This window comes from Oncorhynchus tshawytscha, linkage group LG24, assembly GCF_018296145.1.
Source record: "Oncorhynchus tshawytscha isolate Ot180627B linkage group LG24, Otsh_v2.0, whole genome shotgun sequence".
NCBI lineage: Eukaryota > Metazoa > Chordata > Actinopteri > Salmoniformes > Salmonidae > Oncorhynchus > Oncorhynchus tshawytscha.
Window position 1 is genome coordinate 33,031,930 of NC_056452.1, and position 25,392 is coordinate 33,057,321.

General features: G+C 45.5%; 1 protein-coding gene across 1 annotated transcript in view; it reads right to left on the reverse strand.

Annotated features, from left to right (window-relative positions):
• The window catches only part of LOC112235888 (lysosomal-trafficking regulator), a 76,371-nt gene that overhangs the window by 25,334 nt on the left and 25,645 nt on the right, over nt 1–25,392 (reverse strand). Inside the window, 1 exon segment of the mRNA XM_042305729.1 lies at nt 21,023–21,117. Coding sequence (XP_042161663.1) covers nt 21,023–21,117 — 95 coding nt within the window.

The following is a 25,392-nucleotide window of genomic DNA, read 5'->3' on the forward strand; positions in this document are numbered from 1 at the left end:
TTTCTCTCTGGGACTCTCAGGATGACAAATCAGAGCCAGATTAATGAAAGTCCGAACAGTTGAAGTCCAAAGTTTACATACATTGATGTTGGAGTCATTAAAACTCCTTTTTCAACCACTCCGCAAATTTACGGTTAACAAACTATAGTTTTGGCAAGTCGGTTAGGACATCTACTTTGTGCATGACAAGTAATTTTTCCAACAATTGTTTACAGACAGATTATTTCACTGTATCACAATTCCAGTGGGTCAGAAGTTTACATACACTAAGTTGACTGTGCCTTTAAACAGCTTGGAAAATTCCAGAAAAAAATGTTATGGCTTTAAAAGCTTCTGATAGGCTAATAGGCTAATTGACATAATGGGAGTCAATTGGAGGTGTACCTGTGGATTTATTTCAAGGTCTACCTTCAATCTCGGTGCCTCTTTGCTTGACATCATGGGAAAATCAAAAGAAATCAGCCAAGACATCAGACAAAACAATTGTAGACCTCCACAAGTCTGGTTCATCCTTGGGAGCAATTTCCAAATGCCTGAAGGTACCACATTCATCTGTATAAACAATAGTACACAAATATAAACACCATGGGACCACGCAGCCGTCATACCGCTCAGGAAGGAGACGCGTTCCGTCTCCTAGAGATTAATGTACTTTGGTGCGAAATGTGCAAATCAATCCCAGAACAACAAAGGACCTTGTGAAGATGCTGGAGGAAACAGGTACAAAAGTATCTATATCCACAGTAAAATGAGTCCTACATCGACATAACCTGAAAAGCCGCTCAGCAAGGAAGAAGCCACTGCTCCAAAACCGCCATAAAAAAGCCAGACTACGGTTTGCAACTGCACATGGGGACAAAGATCGTACTTTTTGTCCTCTGGTCTGATGAAACAAAAATATAAATGTTTGGCCATAATGACCATTATTATGTTTGGAGGAAAAAGAGGGAGGCTTGCAAGCCGAAGAACACCATCCCAACTGTGAAGCACGGGGTGGCAGCATTATGTTGTGGGGGTGCTTTGCTGCAGGAGGGCCTGGCGCACTTCACAAAATAGATGGCTTCATGAGGCAAGAAAATTATGTGGATATATTGAAGCAACATCTCAAGACATCAGTCAGGAAGTTAAAGCTTGGTCACAAATGGGTCTTCCAAATGGACAATGACCCCAAGCATACTTCCAACGTTGTGGCAAAATGGCTTAAGGACAACAAAGTCAAGGTATTGGAGTGGCCATCACAAAGCCCTCACCTCAATCCAGAACTTAAAAAAGCATGTTTGAGGAGACCAACAAATCTGACTCAGTTACACCAGCTCTGACAGGAGGAAGGGACCAAAATTCCTAAGACAGGGAATTTTTACTAGAATTAAATTGTGAAATTGTGGAATTGTGAAAAACTGAGTTGAAATGTATTTGGCCGAGGTGTATGTAAACTTTGACTTCAACTGTACATGATTTACCTTCAGAGCTGAATGTATAAAATCAGTTGCTGTGGTAATTGTTTTGTTGTTGTGCATTATCCTCAAACAATAGCATGGTATTTTGGTTGTTGTAATAGCTACTGTAAATTGGACACTGCAGAGAGAGAGAGAGACAGACTGCAGAGAGAGTAGAGAGACAGACTGCAGAGAGAGAGAGACAGACTGCAGAGAGAGAGAGAGACAGACTGCAGAGAGAGTAGAGAGACAGACTGCAGAGAGAGTAGAGAGACAGACTGCAGAGAGAGAGAGAGACAGACTGCAGAGAGAGAGAGAGACAGACTGCAGAGAGAGAGAGACAGACTGCAGAGAGAGAGAGAGACAGACTGCAGAGAGAGTAGAGAGACAGACTGCAGAGAGAGTAGAGAGACAGACTGCAGAGAGAGTAGAGAGACAGACTGCAGAGAGAGTAGAGAGACAGACTGCAGAGAGAGAGAGAGACAGACTGCAGAGAGAGAGAGAGACAGACTGCAGAGAGAGAGAGAGACAGACTGCAGAGAGAGTAGAGAGACAGACTGCAGAGAGAGAGAGACAGACTGCAGAGAGAGTAGAGAGACAGACTGCAGAGAGAGTAGAGAGACAGACTGCAGAGAGAGAGAGAGACAGATTGCAGAGAGAGAGAGACAGACTGCAGAGACAGTGTAGAGAGAGAGAGACTGCAGAGAGAGAGAGACTGCAGAGACAGTCGAGAGAGGGAGACTGCAGAGACAGTCGAGAGAGAGAGACTGCAGAGACAGTCGAGAGAGAGAGACTGCAGAGAGAGAGAGAGAGACTGCAGAGAGAGAGGGAGGGAGACTGCAGAGACAGTCGAGAGAGAGAGAGAGACAGTCGAGAGAGAGAGACTGCAGAGACAGTCGAGAGAGAGAGAGAGAGACTGCAGAGACAGTCTCGAGAGAGAGAGAGACAGACTGCAGAGACAGTCGAGAGAGAGAGAGACTGCAGAGACAGTCGAGAGAGAGAGAGAGAGAGAGACTGCAGAGACAGTCGAGAGAGAGAGAGAGACTGCAGAGACAGTCGAGAGAGAGAGAGAGAGAGAGACTGCAGAGACAGTAGAGAGAGAGAGAGAGACTGCAGAGACAGTAGAGAGAGACAGACTGCAGAGACAGTAGAGAGAGACAGACTGCAGAGACAGTAGAGAGAGAGAGACTGCAGAGACAGTAGAGAGAGACAGACAGCAGAGACCGTAGAGAGAGACAGACAGCAGAGACCATAGAGAGAGAGACTGCAGAGACAGTAGAGAGACACCGCAGACACAGTAGAGAGAGACAGACTGCAGAGACAGTAGACAGACTGCAGGGACAGTAGACAGAGACTGCAGAGACAGTAGAGAGAGAGACTGCAGAGACAGTAGACAGAGACAGTAGACAGGGACAGACTGCAGAGACAGTAGAGAGAGACTGTAGAGACAGTAGACAGGGACAGACTGCAGAGACAGCAGAGACAGAAAGAGAGTAGAGAACACAGTATGCCAGCTGACCTGTGTAATTTCCTTAAAGTAGAAATTACATGACAGCTCTGTTCTTCACATGTTCTCAAATAGGTTCCTCACAAAATAAACATCTAAACCTCGGTGTGTATTTTGTGTTAGTGTTGTTTACACATAAAATCCCACTAGAGCAGCGCTTCCCAACCTGAAGAACAAATTAACTGAAAATAGAAACATCATCATATCTCCTGAGACCAAGATTGAGGGCTTTGAACCCTCTCATCCTAAAATCCCTAAATATCCACAGCCTTGAAGGTAAAACATCTTAAAAGCAGCAAAACAGATAGATGGGAAGGCAGTGTTGTGTTCATGTCTTCGTGCTCTAAACCCAAGTAGAAAGTAAAAACACTAAGCTCTGTTATCAACCAGCCTGAATGTATGACTGAGGCTTGTGTCCAGAATGGCACCCTATTCTATTGTCAAAAGGGGGGGGTAGGTTGTGGGCGTTGCAGGGGGCACAGCGGGGGGCGGAATTGGCCCATTAGCGCCAGAGTTTGTGAGTGGAGTTGAGCAGTCAGAAACGGTGATGGACATTGAGTCTTTTCAGCGAGCCAAACGGTAGGTTACCATGACGTCAGATCGCCTCTGACCACTGTTTACGCTTTCTGCAGTGAGGATTCATTAGAGAAATATTTCACAGCTGATCCGCAGATAATCGTTGTTTTGATCTCAGAACCAGTATTAGCAGTCTGTAAATCAGGGAGCCAAATGAACGGCTCTTTCACCGATGCATTTCGGTTCCTGACATCCACAAAAAGGTCCAGACATTTTTTTGTTCGCATCTCTAATGTTTTTAATGATCAGATAATTCAGTTGTAACTGTCTCATAATTTACACACAACTTTAACTCTGTTCCAGACTCAGACTCTACTTCTGTCTTTAGTACTGTACGACTCAGACTCTACTTCTGTCTTGTACTGTACGACTCAGACTTCTTGTCTTTAGTACTAGTACTGTACGACTCAGACTTCTTGTCTTTAGTACTGTACGACTCATACTACTTATTTTCTTCCAATAGCCTGATTAGAAACTGTCTCTGGTGCACATGGGATCATTCATTTTCTTGCCAACAATTACACAGGCTGTGACCTATTTCTTGATCGACTCGTACCAACATCTCAGCACATTATTGAATGAATCCAACCAAATGAATCCAACCAAATAAGCCTAATTAAAATAACAGTGATGAAGGACATGAGCATGGTCAGAGCCTGTGGCTCAGCAGTACCAGAGCCTGTGGCTCAGCAGTACCAGAGCCTGTGGCTCAGCAGTACCAGAGCCTGTGGCTCAGCAGTACCAGAGCCTGTGGCTCAGCAGTACCAGAGCCTGTGGCTCAGCAGTACCAGAGCCTGTGGCTCAGCAGTACCAGAGCCTGTGGCTCAGCAGTACCAGAGCCTGTGGCTCAGCAGTACCAGAGCCTGTGGCTCAGCAGTACCAGAGCCTGTGGCTCAGCAGTACCAGAGCCTGTGGCTCAGCAGTACCAGAGCCTGTGGCTCAGCAGTACCAGAGCCTGTGGCTCAGCAGTACCAGAGCTTGTGGCTCAGCAGTACCAGAGCTTGTGGCTCAGCAGTACCAGAGCTTGTGGCTCAGCAGTACCAGAGCCAAATTGGAGCGAGAGAGAAGGCTAAACGCCAGCTCCCCTCCTTTCTTTCCCACCTCCACCACTCCCTCCACCCACCATCTACGCCCCTCCCTCGCTCCTCACCAGCCCCGCTCCTCCATCCCCCCAGCTCCCCACCAGCCCTGCCCCTTGCTCCCCCCACCCGGGTATTGAGAAATCTTGGAATTTTTATGCCAATTTCCTACAGATTTCTCCATGAAGCTGATTTAAAACTGCAACATTTTCTATCTAATTTCCACAGTTAATGCTGCGTTCCGGCCCCCGCTAATGCTGCGTTCCGCCCAGCCATTTCACTTCGGTCACACCAGCCTCATCTCAGGAGTTGATAGGATTGAAGTCATAAACAGCGCAATGTTTGAGGCACAACGAAGAGCTGCTGGCAAAACGCTGCTGTTTGAATGAATGTTTACCACCGCTCAGTCAGATTATATGCAACACAGGACACGCTAGATAATATCAACCATGTGAAGTTAACTAGTGATTATGATGGATTGTTTTTTATAAGATAAGTTTAATGCTAGCTAGCAACTTACCTTTGCTTATTGTATTCGCGTAACAGGCAGTCTCCTTGTGGAGCGCAACGAGAGAGAGGCAGGTCGTTATTGCGTTGGACTAGTTAACTAACTGTAAGGTTGCAAGATTTGATCCCCCGAGCTGACAAGGTGAAAATCTGTCTTTTTGCCCCTGAACAAGGCAGTTAACCCACCGTTCCTAGGCCGTCATTGAAAATAAGAATGTGTTCTTAACTGACTTGTCTAGTTAAATAAAGATTAAATAAAAAGGTGTAAAAATATCTCTAATAAATAAAAATCGGCGCCCAAAAATACCGATTTCCGATTGTTATGAAAACTTGAAATGGGCCCTAATTAATCGGCCGACCTCTAGTCTCCACCACAGACACACATTATTCTCACATTATATTCACATTCAGATCATTTCATAGTTATTACAACATACGTTGTTAAAGTTATTACTTACAAAATACGTTCTTGAATAGGAATGAAACTATTTGACAACTGGATGCAAATATAAACGCAGGAAAATTATTAAGTAAAGAAAGTCTGATATTGTGACAGGATTTATTGAAACAGTTCGAGCTAAAGACACTTCAGTCCCCCAACACACCTTGAGGTGACACTTCACTTCCTCACAACAAATCCTCTTCCTGCCACCATAGAGTTACACACCCCTTCATACGTTACTACGCAACACCAGTCCCTACCTTTATTTAACTAGGCTAGTAAGTTAAGAACAAATTCTTAATTACAATGACGGCCTACCGGGGAACAGTGGGTTAACTGCCTTGTTCAGGGGCAGAACAACACATTACCTCTGGGGAGCCAGCTAGGAGAGGGCTAACCTCTGGGGAGCCAGCTAGGAGAGGGCTAACCTCTGGGGAGCCAGCTAGGAGAGGGCTAACCTCTGGGGAGCCAGCTAGGAGAGGGCTAACCTCTGGGGAGCCAGCTAGGAGAGGGCTAACCTCTGGGGAGCCAGCTAGGAGAGGGCTAACCTCTGGGGAGCCAGCTAGGAGAGGGCTAACCTCTGGGGAGCCAGCTAGGAGAGGGCTAACCTCTGGGGAGCCAGCTAGGAGAGGGCTAACCTCTGGGGAGCCAGCTAGGAGAGGGCTAACCTCTGGGGAGCCAGCTAGGAGAGGGCTAACCTCTGGGGAGCCAGCTAGGAGAGGGCTAACCTCTGGGGAGCCAGCTAGGAGAGGGCTAACCTCTGGGGAGCCAGCTAGGAGAGGGCTAACCTCTGGGGAGCCAGCTAGGAGAGGGCTAACCTCTGGGGAGCCAGCTAGGAGAGGGCTAACCTCTGGGGAGCCAGCTAGGAGAGGGCTAACCTCTGGGGAGCCAGCTAGGAGAGGGCTAACCTCTGGGGAGCCAGCTAGGAGAGGGCTAACCTCTGGGGAGCCAGCTAGGAGAGGGCTAACCTCTGGGGAGCCAGCTAGGAGAGGGCTAACCTCTGGGGAGCCAGCTAGGAGAGGGCTAACCTCTGGGGAGCCAGCTAGGAGAGGGCTAACCTCTGGGGAGCCAGCTAGGAGAGGGCTAACCTCTGGGGAGCCAGCTAGGAGAGGGCTAACCTCTGGGGAGCCAGCTAGAGAGGGCTAACCTCTGGGGAGCCAGCTAGGAGAGGGCTAACCTCTGGGGAGCCAGCTAGGAGAGGGCTAACCTCTGGGGAGCCAGCTAGGAGAGGGCTAACCTCTGGGGAGCCAGCTAGGAGAGGGCTAACCTCTGGGGAGCCAGCTAGGAGAGGGCTAACCTCTGGGGAGCCAGCTAGGAGAGGGCTAACCTCTGGGGAGCCAGCTAGGAGAGGGCTAACCTCTGGGGAGCCAGCTAGGAGAGGGCTAACCTCTGGGGAGCCAGCTAGAGAGGGCTAACCTCTGGGGAGCCAGCTAGGAGAGGGCTAACCTCTGGGGAGCCAGCTAGGAGAGGGCTAACCTCTGGGGAGCCAGCTAGGAGAGGGCTAACCTCTGGGGAGCCAGCTAGGAGAGGGCTAACCTCTGGGGAGCCAGCTAGGAGAGGGCTAACCTCTGGGGAGCCAGCTAGGAGAGGGCTAACCTCTGGGGAGCCAGCTAGGAGAGGGCTAACCTCTGGGGAGCCAGCTAGGAGAGGGCTAACCTCTGGGGAGCCAGCTAGGAGAGGGCTAACCTCTGGGGAGCCAGCTAGGAGAGGGCTAACCTCTGGGGAGCCAGCTAGGAGAGGGCTAACCTCTGGGGAGCCAGCTAGGAGAGGGCTAACCTCTGGGGAGCCAGCTAGGAGAGGGCTAACCTCTGGGGAGCCAGCTAGGAGAGGGCTAACCTCTGGGGAGCCAGCTAGGAGAGGGCTAACCTCTGGGGAGCCAGCTAGGAGAGGGCTAACCCCTGGGGAGCCAGCTAGGAGAGGGCTAACCCCTGGGGAGCCAGCTAGGAGAGGGCTAACCTCTGGGGAGCCAGCTAGGAGAGGGCTAACCTCTGGGGAGCCAGCTAGGAGAGGGCTAACCTCTGGGGAGCCAGCTAGGAGAGGAACGGTGTGTATGTGTGTTAAGTTGTGTGTGTGTGTGGGGGGAGGGGGGGTTGGCCTATGGGGAGCTAGCTAAGAGAGGAACAGTGTGTGTGCGCGCTAGGAAACACAGGGACTGATGGCTGGGAGCATAGCTGAGTTAGAAGAATGACACCACTATGACAACTCCAACTCCCCACGACCACAACCAGCTGTTTCTACTGCTAAAGAAAGTGCATCTGAAACTTACAAAAAACACACAGCTGTAACTGGTGGTCGACTAAACAGCTACAAATGACACAGCAAACATTTTAACTGTGTAGAAGACAACTGTTGATGCTTTGACCCTTGTTATACCACACAATCTAGAGAGTGGTTACTCTGCCCAGAGAGCACCACCACTGTGTGTAACATTAGTTCTACAACACCAATCAATCACTGCTGATACGTCACGTTACCCATAAAGACCACACCCATAAAGACAACACCCATTAAAATGGATAAAGAGCTCTACTTGCTCCACCATTTTAAAGTAATCAAACCAACTGGGTTTAGCCAATGAACCAATTTTATTCGTCAAAATTGGGTTGATTGGTTTGTTGCCGGGGACTTTAATGCAGGGAAACTTAATTTGATTTTACCTCATTTCTACCAGCATGTTAAATGTGGAAACAGAGGAGAAAAGAAAAAAAACTCTAGACCACCTTTACTCCACACAGAGATGCACAAAGCTCTCCCTCGCCCTCCATTTGGCAAATCTGACTAATACTATCCTCCCGATTCCTGCTTACAAGCAAAAAATAAAGCAGGAAGCACCAGTGACTCGATCAATAAAGAAGTGGACAAATGAAGCAGATGCTAAACTACAGGACTGTTTTGCTATCACAGACTGGAATATGTTCCGGGATTCTTCCGATGGCATTGAGGAGTACACCACATCAGTCACTGGCTTCATAAGTAAGTGCATTGATGACGTCGTCCCCACAGTGACTGTACGTACATACCCTGACCAGAAGCCATGGATTACAGGCAACATCCACGCTGAGCTAAAAGGGTAGAGCTGCCGCTTTCAAGGAGCGGGACTCTGGCCCGGAAGCTTTTAAGAAGTCTCCCTATGCCCTCCAACGAACCATCGAACAGCAGCGTCAATACAGGACTAAGATTGAATCCTACAACACCGACTCCGACACTCGTCGGAGCTGCCCAGTGACGCGAACCTACCAGACAAGCTCTTACTTCTATGCTCGCTTCGAGGCAAGCAACACTGAAGCATGCTTGAGAGTACCAGCTGTTAATATTATTATTAGTATTAGAGGTCAACCGATTATGATTTCTCTTTGACAATACTGATACCAATTATTGGAGGACCAAAAAAAGCCGATACAGATTAATCAGACTATTTTTTGTATTTGTAATAATGACAATTACAACAATACTGAATGAACACTTATTTTAACTTAATATGATACATCAATAAAAATCCATTTAGCCTCAAATAAATAATGAAACATGTTCAATTTGGTTTAAATAATGCAAAAACAAAGTGTTGGAGAAGAAAGTAAAAGTGCAATATGTGCTATGTAAGAAAGCTAACGTTTGAGTTCCTTGCTCAGAACATGAGAACATATGAAAGTTGGTGGTTCCTTTTAACATGAGACTTCAATATTCCCGGGTAAGAAGTTTTAGGTTGTAGTTATTATAGGAATTATAGGACTATTCCCCTCTATACCATTTGTATTTCATTAACCTTTGACTATTGGATGTTCTTATAGGCACCATAGTATTGCCAGTGTAACAGTATAGCTTCCGTCCCCCTCCTCGCCCCGACCTGGGCTCGAACCAGGAACACATCGACAAAAGGAAAAACATGAAATACAAATGGTAGAGAGAGAAATAATCGGTCGACGTCTAATCCAGACTTCTGTTGGGTAACAGCGTGTTTACAGACAAACATCCAGGCTTCTGTTGGGTAACAGACAAACATCCAGACTTCTGTTGGGTAACAGACAAACATCCAGACTTCTGTTGGGTAACAGGAGGGTTATAGACAAACATCCAGACTTCTGTTGGGTAACAGGAGGGTAACAGACAAACATCCAGACTTCTGTTGGGTAACAGACAAACATCCAGACTTCTGTTGGGTAACAGACAAACATCCAGACTTTTGTTGGGTAACAGACAAACATCCAGACTTCTGTTGGGTAACAGACAAACATCCAGACTTCTGTTGGGTAACAGACAAACATCCAGACTTCTGTTGGGTAACAGACAAACATCCAGACTTCTGTTGGGTAACAGACAAACATCCAGACTTCTGTTGGGTAACAGACAAACATCCAGACTTCTGTTGGGTAACAGACAAACATCCAGACTTCTGTTGGGTAACAGGAGGGTTATAGACAAACATCCAGACTTCTGTTGGGTAACAGACAAACATCCAGACTTCTGTTGGGTAACAGACAAACATCCAGACTTCTGTTGGGTAACAGACAAACATCCAGACTTCTGTTGGGTAACAGACAAACATCCAGACTTCTGTTGGGTAACAGACAAACATCCAGACTTCTGTTGGGTAACAGACAAACATCCAGACTTCTGTTGGGTAACAGACAAACATCCAGACTTCTGTTGGGTAACAGACAAACATCCAGACTTCTGTTGGGTAACAGGAGGGTTACAGACAAACATCCAGACTTCTGTTGGGTAACAGGAGGGTAACAGACAAACATCCAGACTTCTGTTGGGTAACAGACAAACATCCAGACTTCTGTTGGGTAACAGACAAACATCCAGACTTCTGTTGGGTGACAGACAAACATCCAGACTTCTGTTGGGTAACAGACAAACATCCAGACTTCTGTTGGGTAACAGACAAACATCCAGACTTCTGTTGGGTAACAGACAAACATCCAGACTTCTGTTGGGTAACAGACAAACATCCAGACTTCTGTTGGGTAACAGGAGGGTAACAGACAAACATCCAGACTTCTGTTGAGTAACAGACAAACATCCAGACTTCTGTTGGGTAACAGACAAACATCCAGACTTCTGTTGGGTAACAGACAAACATCCAGACTTCTGTTGGGTAACAGACAAACATCCAGACTTCTGTTGGGTAACAGACAAACATCCAGACTTCTGTTGGGTAACAGACAAACATCCAGACTTCTGTTGGGTAACAGACAAACATCCAGACTTCTGTTGGGTAACAGACAAACATCCAGACTTCTGTTGGGTAACAGACAAACATCCAGACTTCTGTTGGGTAACAGGAGGGTTATAGACAAACATCCAGACTTCTGTTGGGTAACAGGAGGGTAACAGACAAACATCCAGATTTCTGTTGGGTAACAGGAAGGTTACAGACAAACATCCAGACTTCTGTTGGGTAACAGGAGGGTTATAGACAAACATCCAGACTTCTGTTGGGTAACAGACAAACATCCAGACTTCTGTTGGGTAACAGGAGGGTTATAGACAAACATCCAGACTTCTGTTGGGTAACAGGAGGGTAACAGACAAACATCCAGACTTCTGTTGGGTAACAGGAGGGTTATAGACAAACATCCAGACTTCTGTTGGGTAACAGGAGGGTTATAGACAAACATCCAGACTTCTGTTGGGTAACAGGAGGGTAACAGACAAACATCCAGACTTCTGTTGGGTAACAGGAGGGTTATAGACAAACATCCAGACTTCTGTTGGGTAACAGACAAACATCCAGACTTCTGTTGGGTAACAGACAAACATCCAGACTTCTGTTGGGTAACAGGAGGGTAACAGACAAACATCCAGACTTCTGTTGGGTAACAGACAAACATCCAGACTTCTGTTGGGTAACAGCGTGGTAACAGACAAACATCCAGACTTCTGTTGGGTAACAGGAGGGTAACAGACAAACATCCAGACTTCTGTTGGGTAACAGGAGGGTAACAGACAAACATCCAGACTTCTGTTGGGTAACAGGAGGGTTAGACAAACATCCAGACTTCTGTTGGGTAACAGGAGGGTTACAGACAAACATCCAGACTTCTGTTGGGTAACAGGAGGGTTATAGACAAACATCCAGACTTCTGTTGGGTAACAGACAAACATCCAGACTTCTGTTGGGTAACAGACAAACATCCAGACTTCTGTTGGGTAACAGGAGGGTAACAGACAAACATCCAGACTTCTGTTGGGTAACAGACAAACATCCAGACTTCTGTTGGGTAACAGACAAACATCCAGACTTCTGTTGGGTAACAGACAAACATCCAGACTTCTGTTGGGTAACAGGAGGGTTATAGACAAACATCCAGACTTCTGTTGGGTAACAGGAGGGTTATAGACAAACATCCAGACTTCTGTTGGGTAACAGGAGGGTAACAGACAAACATCCAGACTTCTGTTGGGTAACAGGAGGGTAACAGACAAACATCCAGACTTCTGTTGGGTAACAGGAGGGTAACAGACAAACATCCAGACTTCTGTTGGGTAACAGGAGGGTTATAGACAAACATCCAGACTTCTGTTGGGTAACAGGAGGGTAACAGACAAACATCCAGACTTCTGTTGGGTAACAGGAGGGTTATAGACAAACATCCAGACTTCTGTTGGGTAACAGGAGGGTAACAGACAAACATCCAGACTTCTGTTGGGTAACAGACAAACATCCAGACTTCTGTTGGGTAACAGGAAGGTTACAGACAAACATCCAGACTTCTGTTGGGTAACAGGAGGGTTATAGACAAACATCCAGACTTCTGTTGGGTAACAGGAGGGTAACAGACAAACATCCAGACTTCTGTTGGGTAACAGGAGGGTAACAGACAAACATCCAGACTTCTGTTGGGTAACAGGAGGGTAACAGACAAACATCCAGACTTCTGTTGGGTAACAGACAAACATCCAGACTTCTGTTGGGTAACAGGAGGGTTATAGACAAACATCCAGACTTCTGTTGGGTTACAGACAAACATCCAGACTTCTGTTGGGTAACAGACAAACATCCAGACTTCTGTTGGGTAACAGACAAACATCCAGACTTCTGTTGGGTAACAGACAAACATCCAGACTTCTGTTGGGTAACAGACAAACATCCAGACTTCTGTTGGGTAACAGACAAACATCCAGACTTCTGTTGGGTAACAGACAAACATCCAGACTTCTGTTGGGTAACAGGAGGGTTATAGACAAACATCCAGACTTCTGTTGGGTAACAGGAGGGTTATAGACAAACATCCAGACTTCTGTTGGGTAACAGGAGGGTAACAGACAAACATCCAGACTTCTGTTGGGTAACAGGAAGGTTACAGACAAACATCCAGACTTCTGTTGGGTAACAGGAGGGTTATAGACAAACATCCAGACTTCTGTTGGGTAACAGACAAACATCCAGACTTCTGTTGGGTAACAGGAGGGTTATAGACAAACATCCAGACTTCTGTTGGGTAACAGGAGGGTAACAGACAAACATCCAGACTTCTGTTGGGTAACAGGAGGGTTATAGACAAACATCCAGACTTCTGTTGGGTAACAGACAAACATCCAGACTTCTGTTGGGTAACAGGAGGGTAACAGACAAACATCCAGACTTCTGTTGGGTAACAGGAGGGTTATAGACAAACATCCAGACTTCTGTTGGGTAACAGGAGGGTTATAGACAAACATCCAGACTTCTGTTGGGTAACAGGAGGGTAACAGACAAACATCCAGACTTCTGTTGGGTAACAGGAGGGTTATAGTCAAACATCCAGACTTCTGTTGGGTAACAGACAAACATCCAGACTTCTGTTGGGTAACAGACAAACATCCAGACTTCTGTTGGGTAACAGACAAACATCCAGACTTCTGTTGGGTAACAGCGTGGTAACAGACAAACATCCAGACTTCTGTTGGGTAACAGGAGGGTAACAGACAAACATCCAGACTTCTGTTGGGTAACAGGAGGGTAACAGACAAACATCCAGACTTCTGTTGGGTAACAGGAGGGTTATAGACAAACATCCAGACTTCTGTTGGGTAACAGACAAACATCCAGACTTCTGTTGGGTAACAGGAGGGTTATAGACAAACATCCAGACTTCTGTTGGGTTACAGACAAACATCCAGACTTCTGTTGGGTAACAGACAAACATCCAGACTTCTGTTGGGTAACAGACAAACATCCAGACTTCTGTTGGGTAACAGACAAACATCCAGACTTCTGTTGGGTAACAGGAGGGTTATAGACAAACATCCAGACTTCTGTTGGGTAACAGGAGGGTAACAGACAAACATCCAGACTTCTGTTGGGTAACAGGAGGGTAACAGACAAACATCCAGACTTCTGTTGGGTAACAGGAGGGTAACAGACAAACATCCAGACTTCTGTTGGGTAACAGACAAACATCCAGACTTCTGTTGGGTAACAGGAGGGTTATAGACAAACATCCAGACTTCTGTTGGGTAACAGGAGGGTAACAGACAAACATCCAGATTTCTGTTGGGTAACAGGAAGGTTACAGACAAACATCCAGACTTCTGTTGGGTAACAGGAGGGTTATAGACAAACATCCAGACTTCTGTTGGGTAACAGACAAACATCCAGACTTCTGTTGGGTAACAGGAGGGTTATAGACAAACATCCAGACTTCTGTTGGGTAACAGGAGGGTAACAGACAAACATCCAGACTTCTGTTGGGTAACAGGAGGGTTATAGACAAACATCCAGACTTCTGTTGGGTAACAGGAGGGTTATAGACAAACATCCAGACTTCTGTTGGGTAACAGGAGGGTAACAGACAAACATCCAGACTTCTGTTGGGTAACAGGAGGGTTATAGACAAACATCCAGACTTCTGTTGGGTAACAGACAAACATCCAGACTTCTGTTGGGTAACAGACAAACATCCAGACTTCTGTTGGGTAACAGGAGGGTAACAGACAAACATCCAGACTTCTGTTGGGTAACAGACAAACATCCAGACTTCTGTTGGGTAACAGCGTGGTAACAGACAAACATCCAGACTTCTGTTGGGTAACAGGAGGGTAACAGACAAACATCCAGACTTCTGTTGGGTAACAGGAGGGTAACAGACAAACATCCAGACTTCTGTTGGGTAACAGGAGGGTTAGACAAACATCCAGGCTTCTGTTGGGTAACAGGAGGGTTAGACAAACATCCAGACTTCTGTTGGGTAACAGGAGGGTTATAGACAAACATCCAGACTTCTGTTGGGTAACAGACAAACATCCAGACTTCTGTTGGGTAACAGACAAACATCCAGACTTCTGTTGGGTAACAGGAGGGTAACAGACAAACATCCAGACTTCTGTTGGGTAACAGACAAACATCCAGACTTCTGTTGGGTAACAGACAAACATCCAGACTTCTGTTGGGTAACAGACAAACATCCAGACTTCTGTTGGGTAACAGGAGGGTTATAGACAAACATCCAGACTTCTGTTGGGTAACAGGAGGGTTATAGACAAACATCCAGACTTCTGTTGGGTAACAGGAGGGTAACAGACAAACATCCAGACTTCTGTTGGGTAACAGGAGGGTAACAGACAAACATCCAGACTTCTGTTGGGTAACAGGAGGGTAACAGACAAACATCCAGACTTCTGTTGGGTAACAGGAGGGTTATAGACAAACATCCAGACTTCTGTTGGGTAACAGGAGGGTAACAGACAAACATCCAGACTTCTGTTGGGTAACAGGAGGGTTATAGACAAACATCCAGACTTCTGTTGGGTAACAGGAGGGTAACAGACAAACATCCAGACTTCTGTTGGGTAACAGACAAACATCCAGACTTCTGTTGGGTAACAGGAAGGTTACAGACAAACATCCAGACTTCTGTTGGGTAACAGGAGGGTTATAGACAAACATCCAGACTTCTGTTGGGTAACAGGAGGGTAACAGACAAACATCCAGACTTCTGTTGGGTAACAGGAGGGTAACAGACAAACATCCAGACTTCTGTTGGGTAACAGGAGGGTAACAGACAAACATCCAGACTTCTGTTGGGTAACAGACAAACATCCAGACTTCTGTTGGGTAACAGGAGGGTTATAGACAAACATCCAGACTTCTGTTGGGTTACAGACAAACATCCAGACTTCTGTTGGGTAACAGACAAACATCCAGACTTCTGTTGGGTAACAGACAAACATCCAGACTTCTGTTGGGTAACAGACAAACATCCAGACTTCTGTTGGGTAACAGACAAACATCCAGACTTCTGTTGGGTAACAGACAAACATCCAGACTTCTGTTGGGTAACAGACAAACATCCAGACTTCTGTTGGGTAACAGGAGGGTTATAGACAAACATCCAGACTTCTGTTGGGTAACAGGAGGGTTATAGACAAACATCCAGACTTCTGTTGGGTAACAGGAGGGTAACAGACAAACATCCAGACTTCTGTTGGGTAACAGGAAGGTTACAGACAAACATCCAGACTTCTGTTGGGTAACAGGAGGGTTATAGACAAACATCCAGACTTCTGTTGGGTAACAGACAAACATCCAGACTTCTGTTGGGTAACAGGAGGGTTATAGACAAACATCCAGACTTCTGTTGGGTAACAGGAGGGTAACAGACAAACATCCAGACTTCTGTTGGGTAACAGGAGGGTTATAGACAAACATCCAGACTTCTGTTGGGTAACAGACAAACATCCAGACTTCTGTTGGGTAACAGGAGGGTAACAGACAAACATCCAGACTTCTGTTGGGTAACAGGAGGGTTATAGACAAACATCCAGACTTCTGTTGGGTAACAGGAGGGTTATAGACAAACATCCAGACTTCTGTTGGGTAACAGGAGGGTAACAGACAAACATCCAGACTTCTGTTGGGTAACAGGAGGGTTATAGTCAAACATCCAGACTTCTGTTGGGTAACAGACAAACATCCAGACTTCTGTTGGGTAACAGACAAACATCCAGACTTCTGTTGGGTAACAGACAAACATCCAGACTTCTGTTGGGTAACAGCGTGGTAACAGACAAACATCCAGACTTCTGTTGGGTAACAGGAGGGTAACAGACAAACATCCAGACTTCTGTTGGGTAACAGGAGGGTAACAGACAAACATCCAGACTTCTGTTGGGTAACAGGAGGGTTAGACAAACATCCAGACTTCTGTTGGGTAACAGACAAACATCCAGACTTCTGTTGGGTAACAGGAGGGTTATAGACAAACATCCAGACTTCTGTTGGGTAACAGGAGGGTAACAGACAAACATCCAGACTTCTGTTGGGTAACAGGAGGGTTATAGACAAACATCCAGACTTCTGTTGGGTAACAGACAAACATCCAGACTTCTGTTGGGTAACAGGAGGGTAACAGACAAACATCCAGACTTCTGTTGGGTAACAGGAGGGTTATAGACAAACATCCAGACTTCTGTTGGGTAACAGGAGGGTTATAGATAAACATCCAGACTTCTGTTGGGTAACAGACAAACATCCAGACTTCTGTTGGGTAACAGACAAACATCCAGACTTCTGTTGGGTAACAGGAGGGTAACAGACAAACATCCAGACTTCTGTTGGGTAACAGACAAACATCCAGACTTCTGTTGGGTAACAGGAGGGTAACAGACAAACATCCAGACTTCTGTTGGGTAACAGGAGGGTAACAGACAAACATCCAGACTTCTGTTGGGTAACAGGAGGGTAACAGACAAACATCCAGACTTCTGTTGGGTAACAGACAAACATCCAGACTTCTGTTGGGTAACAGGAGGGTTATAGACAAACATCCAGACTTCTGTTGGGTAACAGGAGGGTTATAGACAAACATCCAGACTTCTGTTGGGTAACAGGAGGGTAACAGACAAACATCCAGACTTCTGTTGGGTAACAGACAAACATCCAGACTTCTGTTGGGTAACAGACAAACATCCAGACTTCTGTTGGGTAACAGGAGGGTTATAGACAAACATCCAGACTTCTGTTGGGTAACAGGAGGGTTATAGACAAACATCCAGACTTCTGTTGGGTAACAGGAGGGTAACAGACAAACATCCAGACTTCTGTTGGGTAACAGGAGGGTAACAGACAAACATCCAGACTTCTGTTGGGTAACAGGAGGGTAACAGACAAACATCCAGACTTCTGTTGGGTAACAGGAGGGTAACAGACAAACATCCAGACTTCTGTTGGGTAACAGGAGGGTTATAGACAAACATCCAGACTTCTGTTGGGTAACAGGAGGGTAACAGACAAACATCCAGACTTCTGTTGGGTAACAGGAGGGTTATAGACAAACATCCAGACTTCTGTTGGGTAACAGGAGGGTAACAGACAAACATCCAGACTTCTGTTGGGTAACAGACAAACATCCAGACTTCTGTTGGGTAACAGGAAGGTTACAGACAAACATCCAGACTTCTGTTGGGTAACAGGAGGGTTATAGACAAACATCCAGACTTCTGTTGGGTAACAGGAGGGTAACAGACAAACATCCAGACTTCTGTTGGGTAACAGGAGGGTAACAGACAAACATCCAGACTTCTGTTGGGTAACAGGAGGGTAACAGACAAACATCCAGACTTCTGTTGGGTAACAGACAAACATCCAGACTTCTGTTGGGTAACAGGAGGGTTATAGACAAACATCCAGACTTCTGTTGGGTTACAGACAAACATCCAGACTTCTGTTGGGTAACAGACAAACATCCAGACTTCTGTTGGGTAACAGACAAACATCCAGACTTCTGTTGGGTAACAGACAAACATCCAGACTTCTGTTGGGTAACAGGAGGGTTATAGACAAACATCCAGACTTCTGTTGGGTAACAGGAGGGTAACAGACAAACATCCAGACTTCTGTTGGGTAACAGGAGGGTAACAGACAAACATCCAGACTTCTGTTGGGTAACAGGAGGGTAACAGACAAACATCCAGACTTCTGTTGGGTAACAGACAAACATCCAGACTTCTGTTGGGTTACAGACAAACATCCAGACTTCTGTTGGGTAACAGACAAACATCCAGACTTCTGTTGGGTAACAGACAAACATCCAGACTTCTGTTGGGTAACAGACAAACATCCAGACTTCTGTTGGGTAACAGACAAACATCCAGACTTCTGTTGGGTAACAGGAGGGTTATAGACAAACATCCAGACTTCTGTTGGGTAACAGGAGGGTAACAGACAAACATCCAGACTTCTGTTGGGTAACAGGAGGGTTATAGACAAACATCCAGACTTCTGTTGGGTAACAGGAGGGTAACAGACAAACATCCAGACTTCTGTTGGGTAACAGGAGGGTTATAGACAAACATCCAGACTTCTGTTGGGTAACAGACAAACATCCAGACTTCTGTTGGGTAACTGGAGGGTAACAGACAAACATCCAGACTTCTGTTGGGTAACAGGAGGGTTATAGACAAACATCCAGACTTCTGTTGGGTAACAGGAGGGTTATAGACAAACATCCAGACTTCTGTTGGGTAACAGACAAACATCCAGACTTCTGTTGGGTAACAGACAAACATCCAGACTTCTGTTGGGTAACAGGAGGGTAACAGACAAACATCCAGACTTCTGTTGGGTAACAGACAAACATCCAGACTTCTGTTGGGTAACAGGAGGGTAACAGACAAACATCCAGACTTCTGTTGGGTAACAGGAGGGTAACAGACAAACATCCAGACTTCTGTTGGGTAACAGACAAACATCCAGACTTCTGTTGGGTAACAGGAGGGTTATAGACAAACATCCAGACTTCTGTTGGGTAACAGGAGGGTTATAGACAAACATCCAGACTTCTGTTGGGTAACAGGAGGGTAACAGACAAACATCCAGACTTCTGTTGGGTAACAGACAAACATCCAGACTTCTGTTGGGTAACAGACAAACATCCAGACTTCTGTTGGGTAACAGGAGGGTTATAGACAAACATCCAGACTTCTGTTGGGTAACAGGAGGGTTATAGACAAACATCCAGACTTCTGTTGGGTAACAGGAGGGTAACAGACAAACATCCAGACTTCTGTTGGGTAACAGGAGGGTAACAGACAAACATCCAGACTTCTGTTGGGTAACAGGAGGGTAACAGACAAACATCCAGACTTCTGTTGGGTAACAGGAGGGTAACAGACAAACATCCAGACTTCTGTTGGGTAACAGGAGGGTTATAGACAAACATCCAGACTTCTGTTGGGTAACAGGAGGGTAACAGACAAACATCCAGACTTCTGTTGGGTAACAGGAGGGTTATAGACAAACATCCAGACTTCTGTTGGGTAACAGGAAGGTTACAGACAAACATCCAGACTTCTGTTGGGTAACAGGAGGGTTATAGACAAACATCCAGACTTCTGTTGGGTAACAGGAGGGTAACAGACAAACATCCAGACTTCTGTTGGGTAACAGGAGGGTAACAGACAAACATCCAGACTTCTGTTGGGTAACAGGAGGGTAACAGACAAACATCCAGACTTCTGTTGGGTAACAGACAAACATCCAGACTTCTGTTGGGTAACAGGAGGGTTATAGACAAACATCCAGACTTCTGTTGGGTAACAGACAAACATCCAGACTTCTGTTGGGTAACAGACAAACATCCAGACTTCTGTTGGGTAACAGACAAACATCCAGACTTCTGTTGGGTAACAGACAAACATCCAGACTTCTGTTGGGTAACAGGAGGGTTATAGACAAACATCCAGACTTCTGTTGGGTAACAGGAGGGTAACAGACAAACATCCAGACTTCTGGGTAACAGACAAACATCCAGACTTCTGTTGGGTAACAGGAGGGTAACAGACAAACATCCAGACTTCTGTTGGGTAACAGGAGGGTAACAGACAAACATCCAGACTTCTGTTGGGTAACAGACAAACATCCAGACTTCTGTTGGGTAACAGACAAACATCCAGACTTCTGTTGGGTAACAGACAAACATCCAGACTTCTGTTGGGTAACAGACAAACATCCAGACTTCTGTTGGGTAACAGACAAACATCCAGACTTCTGTTGGGTAACAGGAGGGTAACAGACAAACATCCAGACTTCTGTTGGGTAACAGGAGGGTTAGACAAACATCCAGGCTTCTGTTGGGTAACAGGAGGGTTAGACAAACATCCAGACTTCTGTTGTGTAACAGCGTGGTTACAGACAAACATCCATCAGACCTGTCTTCAGGGGTCGCATTAGCTTTCAGAAATAGGCATTTTCAAAATTGCAGACCATCAAAACAAATCTGTGTTTTAAACCATTTCAGTAGCCTACACATTAGTCACACCAACTATGGTCCTGCAGTACATTAGCTAATTTACTTTACTGTCGCTCTTCGCCTGCCCAGCAGTTCAGCTAACTGGAGAGAAACGCATCTAATACCCGTCTATTCCACAGGTTTTCTAAAGGGACCTACCAATTGTTTGAACAAAGCTTTAAAACACAGAACACCCTCTGGTGTGACCTAGTTCTCGGATCTTCATTTCATCTGAGTCAGGAAGTTCACAAAGACCTTACCAGAACTTCAGAGCATCCTTGTTGCCATGGCTGTTATGGAGGTGGCGGACACAGTGGAACAGACACAGGAAACTCTCCAGGCACTGAAGACTGACCTGAGAGGGGAGAGAAAGAGAAGGGAGAAGATTGACCTCAGGGTGTCTAAGATCAAAATAGAGTGTTCCTAGTATCTCCCCATTTAAAATGTCCACCCATAAATGTTGAAGGTACGAGAGGATCTTAGAAAGCTCAGGCTTACGTGCTACCTCACGTAGCTAGGATACAGGCTTACGTGCTACATTGTGTAGCTAGGCTACAGGGTTACGCGCTACCTCATGTAGCTAGGATACAGGGTTACGTGCTACCTCATGTTATTAGGATACAGGGTTACGTGCTACCTCATGTTAGGATACAGGGTTACGTGCTACCTAGTGTTACGATACAGGGTTACCTAGTGTTAGGATACAGGGTTACGCGCTACCTCATGTAGCTAGGATACAGGGTTACACGCTATCTCGTGTAGCTAAGATACAGGGCTAACTCATGTTAGGATACAGGGTTACGTGTTACCTCGTGTTAGGATACTGTGTTACGTGCTACCTCATGTAGCTAGGATACAGGGTTACGTGCTACCTCATGTAGCTAGGATACAGGGTTACGTGCTACCTCATGTAGCTAGGATACAGGGTTACGCACCCTCTCATGTTTTTCGATACAGGGTTGTGTGTTACCTCGTGTTAGCATACTGTGTTACGTGCTACCTCATTTTTTATTTCATTTTTTTAATTTCACCTTTATTTAACCAGGTAGGCTTGTTGAGAACAAGTTCTCATTTGCAATTGCGATCTGGCCAAAATAAAGCATAGCAGTGTGAACAGACAACAACACAGAGTTACACATGGAGTAAACAATTAACAAGTCAATAACGCGAATAATTACAATTTTGCAGATTAACACTGGAGTGATAAATGATCAGATGGTCATGTACAGGTAGAGATACTGGTGTGCAAAAGAGCAGAAAAGTAAATAAATTTACCGATAGACTATGTACAGTTGCAGCGATCGGTTAGCTGCTCAGATAGCAGATGTTTGAAGTTGGTGAGGGAGATAAGTCTCCAACTTCAGCGATTTTTGCAATTCATTCCAGTCACAGGCAACAGAGAACTGGAACGAAAGGTGGCCAAATGAGGTGTTGGCTTTAGGGATGATCAGTGAGATACACCTGCTGGAGCGCGTGCTACGGGTGGGTGTTGCCATCGTGACCAGTGAACTGAGAAAAGGCGGAGCTTTACCTAGCATGGACTTGTAGATGACCTGGAGCGAGCTCATTAAGTCACCATGTCCACTAGCTAGCTCATTAAGTCACCATGTCCACTAGCGAGCTCATTAAGTCACCATGTCCACTAGCGAGCTCATTAGGTCAACATGTCCACTAGCGAGCTCATTAAGTCACCATGTCTCACCATGTCCACTAGCGAGCTCATTAAGTCACCATGTCTCACCAGCGAGCTCATTAAGTCACCATGTCTCACCATGTCCACTAGCGAGCTCATTATTAAGTCACCATGTCCACTTGAGCTTATCACCATGAATAGCTAGCTCATTAAGTCCCATGTCCACTGGAGGAAGTCACCATGTCCACTAGTAAACTCATTAAATATTTTTCCAAAATTGCTCACCATATATGCATATCAATCCAATAATTATTGAACCATGTCCAAAACACTCATTAAAGTTTCTCAAAACCGTTTAAATTATGTCTGTATAGCTAAAGTCACCAGAACTAGCTCATTAAGTCACCATGTCCACTTTCATTAAGCCCCAAACTAGCTCTCATTGTCACCAGAGAAAAGTCACCATGGGTCAACTTTAGGTCAACATGTCCACTAGCGAGCTCATTAAATCCCACCCTTCCCAGGCAGCTATTAAGTCTGGGAACAGCTCATTGTCATTTGTCCACTAGCGATGTCTGCATGTTCACTCATTAGGTCAACATGTTCATTGTTTGAATTCTCATGACCACTAGCGAGCTCATTTCACCATGGCAGTTCATTGTTTGAATTTCGCGCTCCCTCATCCTTTGGCGGGCGAAAATGCCCGGTTCACTAGCTAGCTCATTAAGTCACCATGTCCACTAGAGAGCACTCTCATTAGGCATGTCCACTAGCGAGCTCATTAAGTCACCATTCCACTAGGAGCTCATTTCACCATGTCCACTAGAGCTCACCAGTCACCATGTCCACTAGCTAGCTCATTAAGTAACCATGTCCATGAGCTCATTGTTTCCACATGATAAAAACATGTCATTTTGCTCGATTCACCATGCACTTAGTTTGTCACCAGTTTAGCGAGCTCATTAGGTCAACATGTCCACTAGTAGCTTTTAAGTCACCATTTGATGTCCACTAGCGAGCTCATTAAGTCACCATGTCCAAGGAGCTCATTAAATTATTTTGTCCACTAGGAGCATTTCACCATGAAGCTGTTAGTCACCATGCTAATACAAAGTCACATGTCCACAACTCATGAAACCAAACGATGTATTGGGTCACCATGTCCACTGAGCTCTTCACCATGTCTTCTGATCGTCAAGAACATCAAAGTCCAAGGAATATTTAAGTGGTTATTTTGGGTTTCATGTGGACTCATTAAACGTCCAGAGGAGCTCACTGCTACCATATCCAGCTAGCGAGCTCATTAAGTCACCATGACTAGTGAGCTCATTAAGTTCTGTCCAACGTTAAAAATCAAATGTCCACACAGCGGTTGTATTAAGCTCATTAAGTCACTAGCGAGAAGTGTATCTTTGTAACCATATGTAGAACATGTATATTTAGTCATGTTTATTGCTTGTTATCTGTCACCATGTCCACTAGCGGAGCTATTAATTTCTCCATGTCCATTTTGAGTAGCATGTTTTTTGAAATGTCATTAAGTCATTGTCCACAGAGATTTATGGATATTAATGGCATATTATTGGAAAAAAAAATGTGCTGTGTAACATGTCAATATTACTGTCATCTGATGAAGATTTTCAAAAGGTTAGTGAATTATTTACCATTTTAACTACATTTTTAAATTTTATATTTTCTGGGACAAAATGTCCACTAGCGAGCTCATTGCCACTTTTGTTCCACTGGTGGTCTAATTAAATGTCCACTATGTTTTCATGTCCACCTAGCTAAAACATTTTAGAAATCTGACTTGCTGGTCAACATGTAGATGAACAAGGTGTTTATCTTTCATTTGAGCTCATTAAGTCACTTGTGTAGGTGTGGGTTTTGCATTTTGTCGTTATGCTAATGAGCTTGAGCTCATTAAGTCACGATCCCGGATCATTAAATCGGATGGGTAGCATCAAGAGGTTAAGTCACCATGTCCACTAGCTAGCTCATTAAGTCACCATGTCCACTAGCTAGCTCATTAAGTCACCATGTCCACTAGCGAGCTCATTAAGTCACCATGTCCACTAGCGAGCTCATTAGGTCAACATGTCCACTAGCGAGCTCATTAAATCACCATGTCTCACCATGTCCACTAGCGAGCTCATTAAGTCACCATGTCCACTAGCGAGCTCATTAAGTCACCATGTCCACTAGCGAGCTCATTAGGTCACCATGTCCACTAGCGAGCTCATTAAGTCACCATGTCCACTAGCGAGCTCATTAAGTCACCATGTCCACTAGCGAGCTCATTAAGTCACCATGTCCACTAGAGAGCTCATTAAGTCACCATGTCTCACCATGTCCACTAGCGAGCTCATTAAGTCACCATGTCCACTAGCTAGCTCATTAAGTCACCATGTCCACTAGCGAGCTCATTAAGTCACCATGTCCACTAGCGAGCTCATTAAGTCACCATGTCCACTAGCGAGCTCATTAAGTCACCATGTCCACTAGCGAGCTCATTAAGTCACCATGTCCACTAGCGAGCTCATTAAGTCACCATGTCCACTAGCGAGCTCATTAGGTCAACATGTCCACTAGCGAGCTCATTAAGTCACCATGTCTCACCATGTCCACTAGCGAGCTCATTAAGTCACCATGTCCACTAGCTAGCTCATTAGGTCAACAGCTCATTAAGTCACCATGTCCACTAGCGAGCTCATTAAGTCACCATGTCCACTAGCGAGCTCATTAAGTCACCATGTCCACTAGCTAGCTCATTAGGTCAACATGTCCACTAGCGAGCTCATTAGGTCAACATGTCCACTAGCGAGCTCATTAGGTCAACATGTCCACTAGCGAGCTCATTAGGTCAACATGTCCACTAGCGAGCTCATTAAATCACCATGTCTCACCATGTCCACTAGCGAGCTCATTAAGTCACCATGTCCACTAGAGAGCTCATTAAGTCAGATGTAGCAGAGCTGGATAGATACTGTGTCCTGT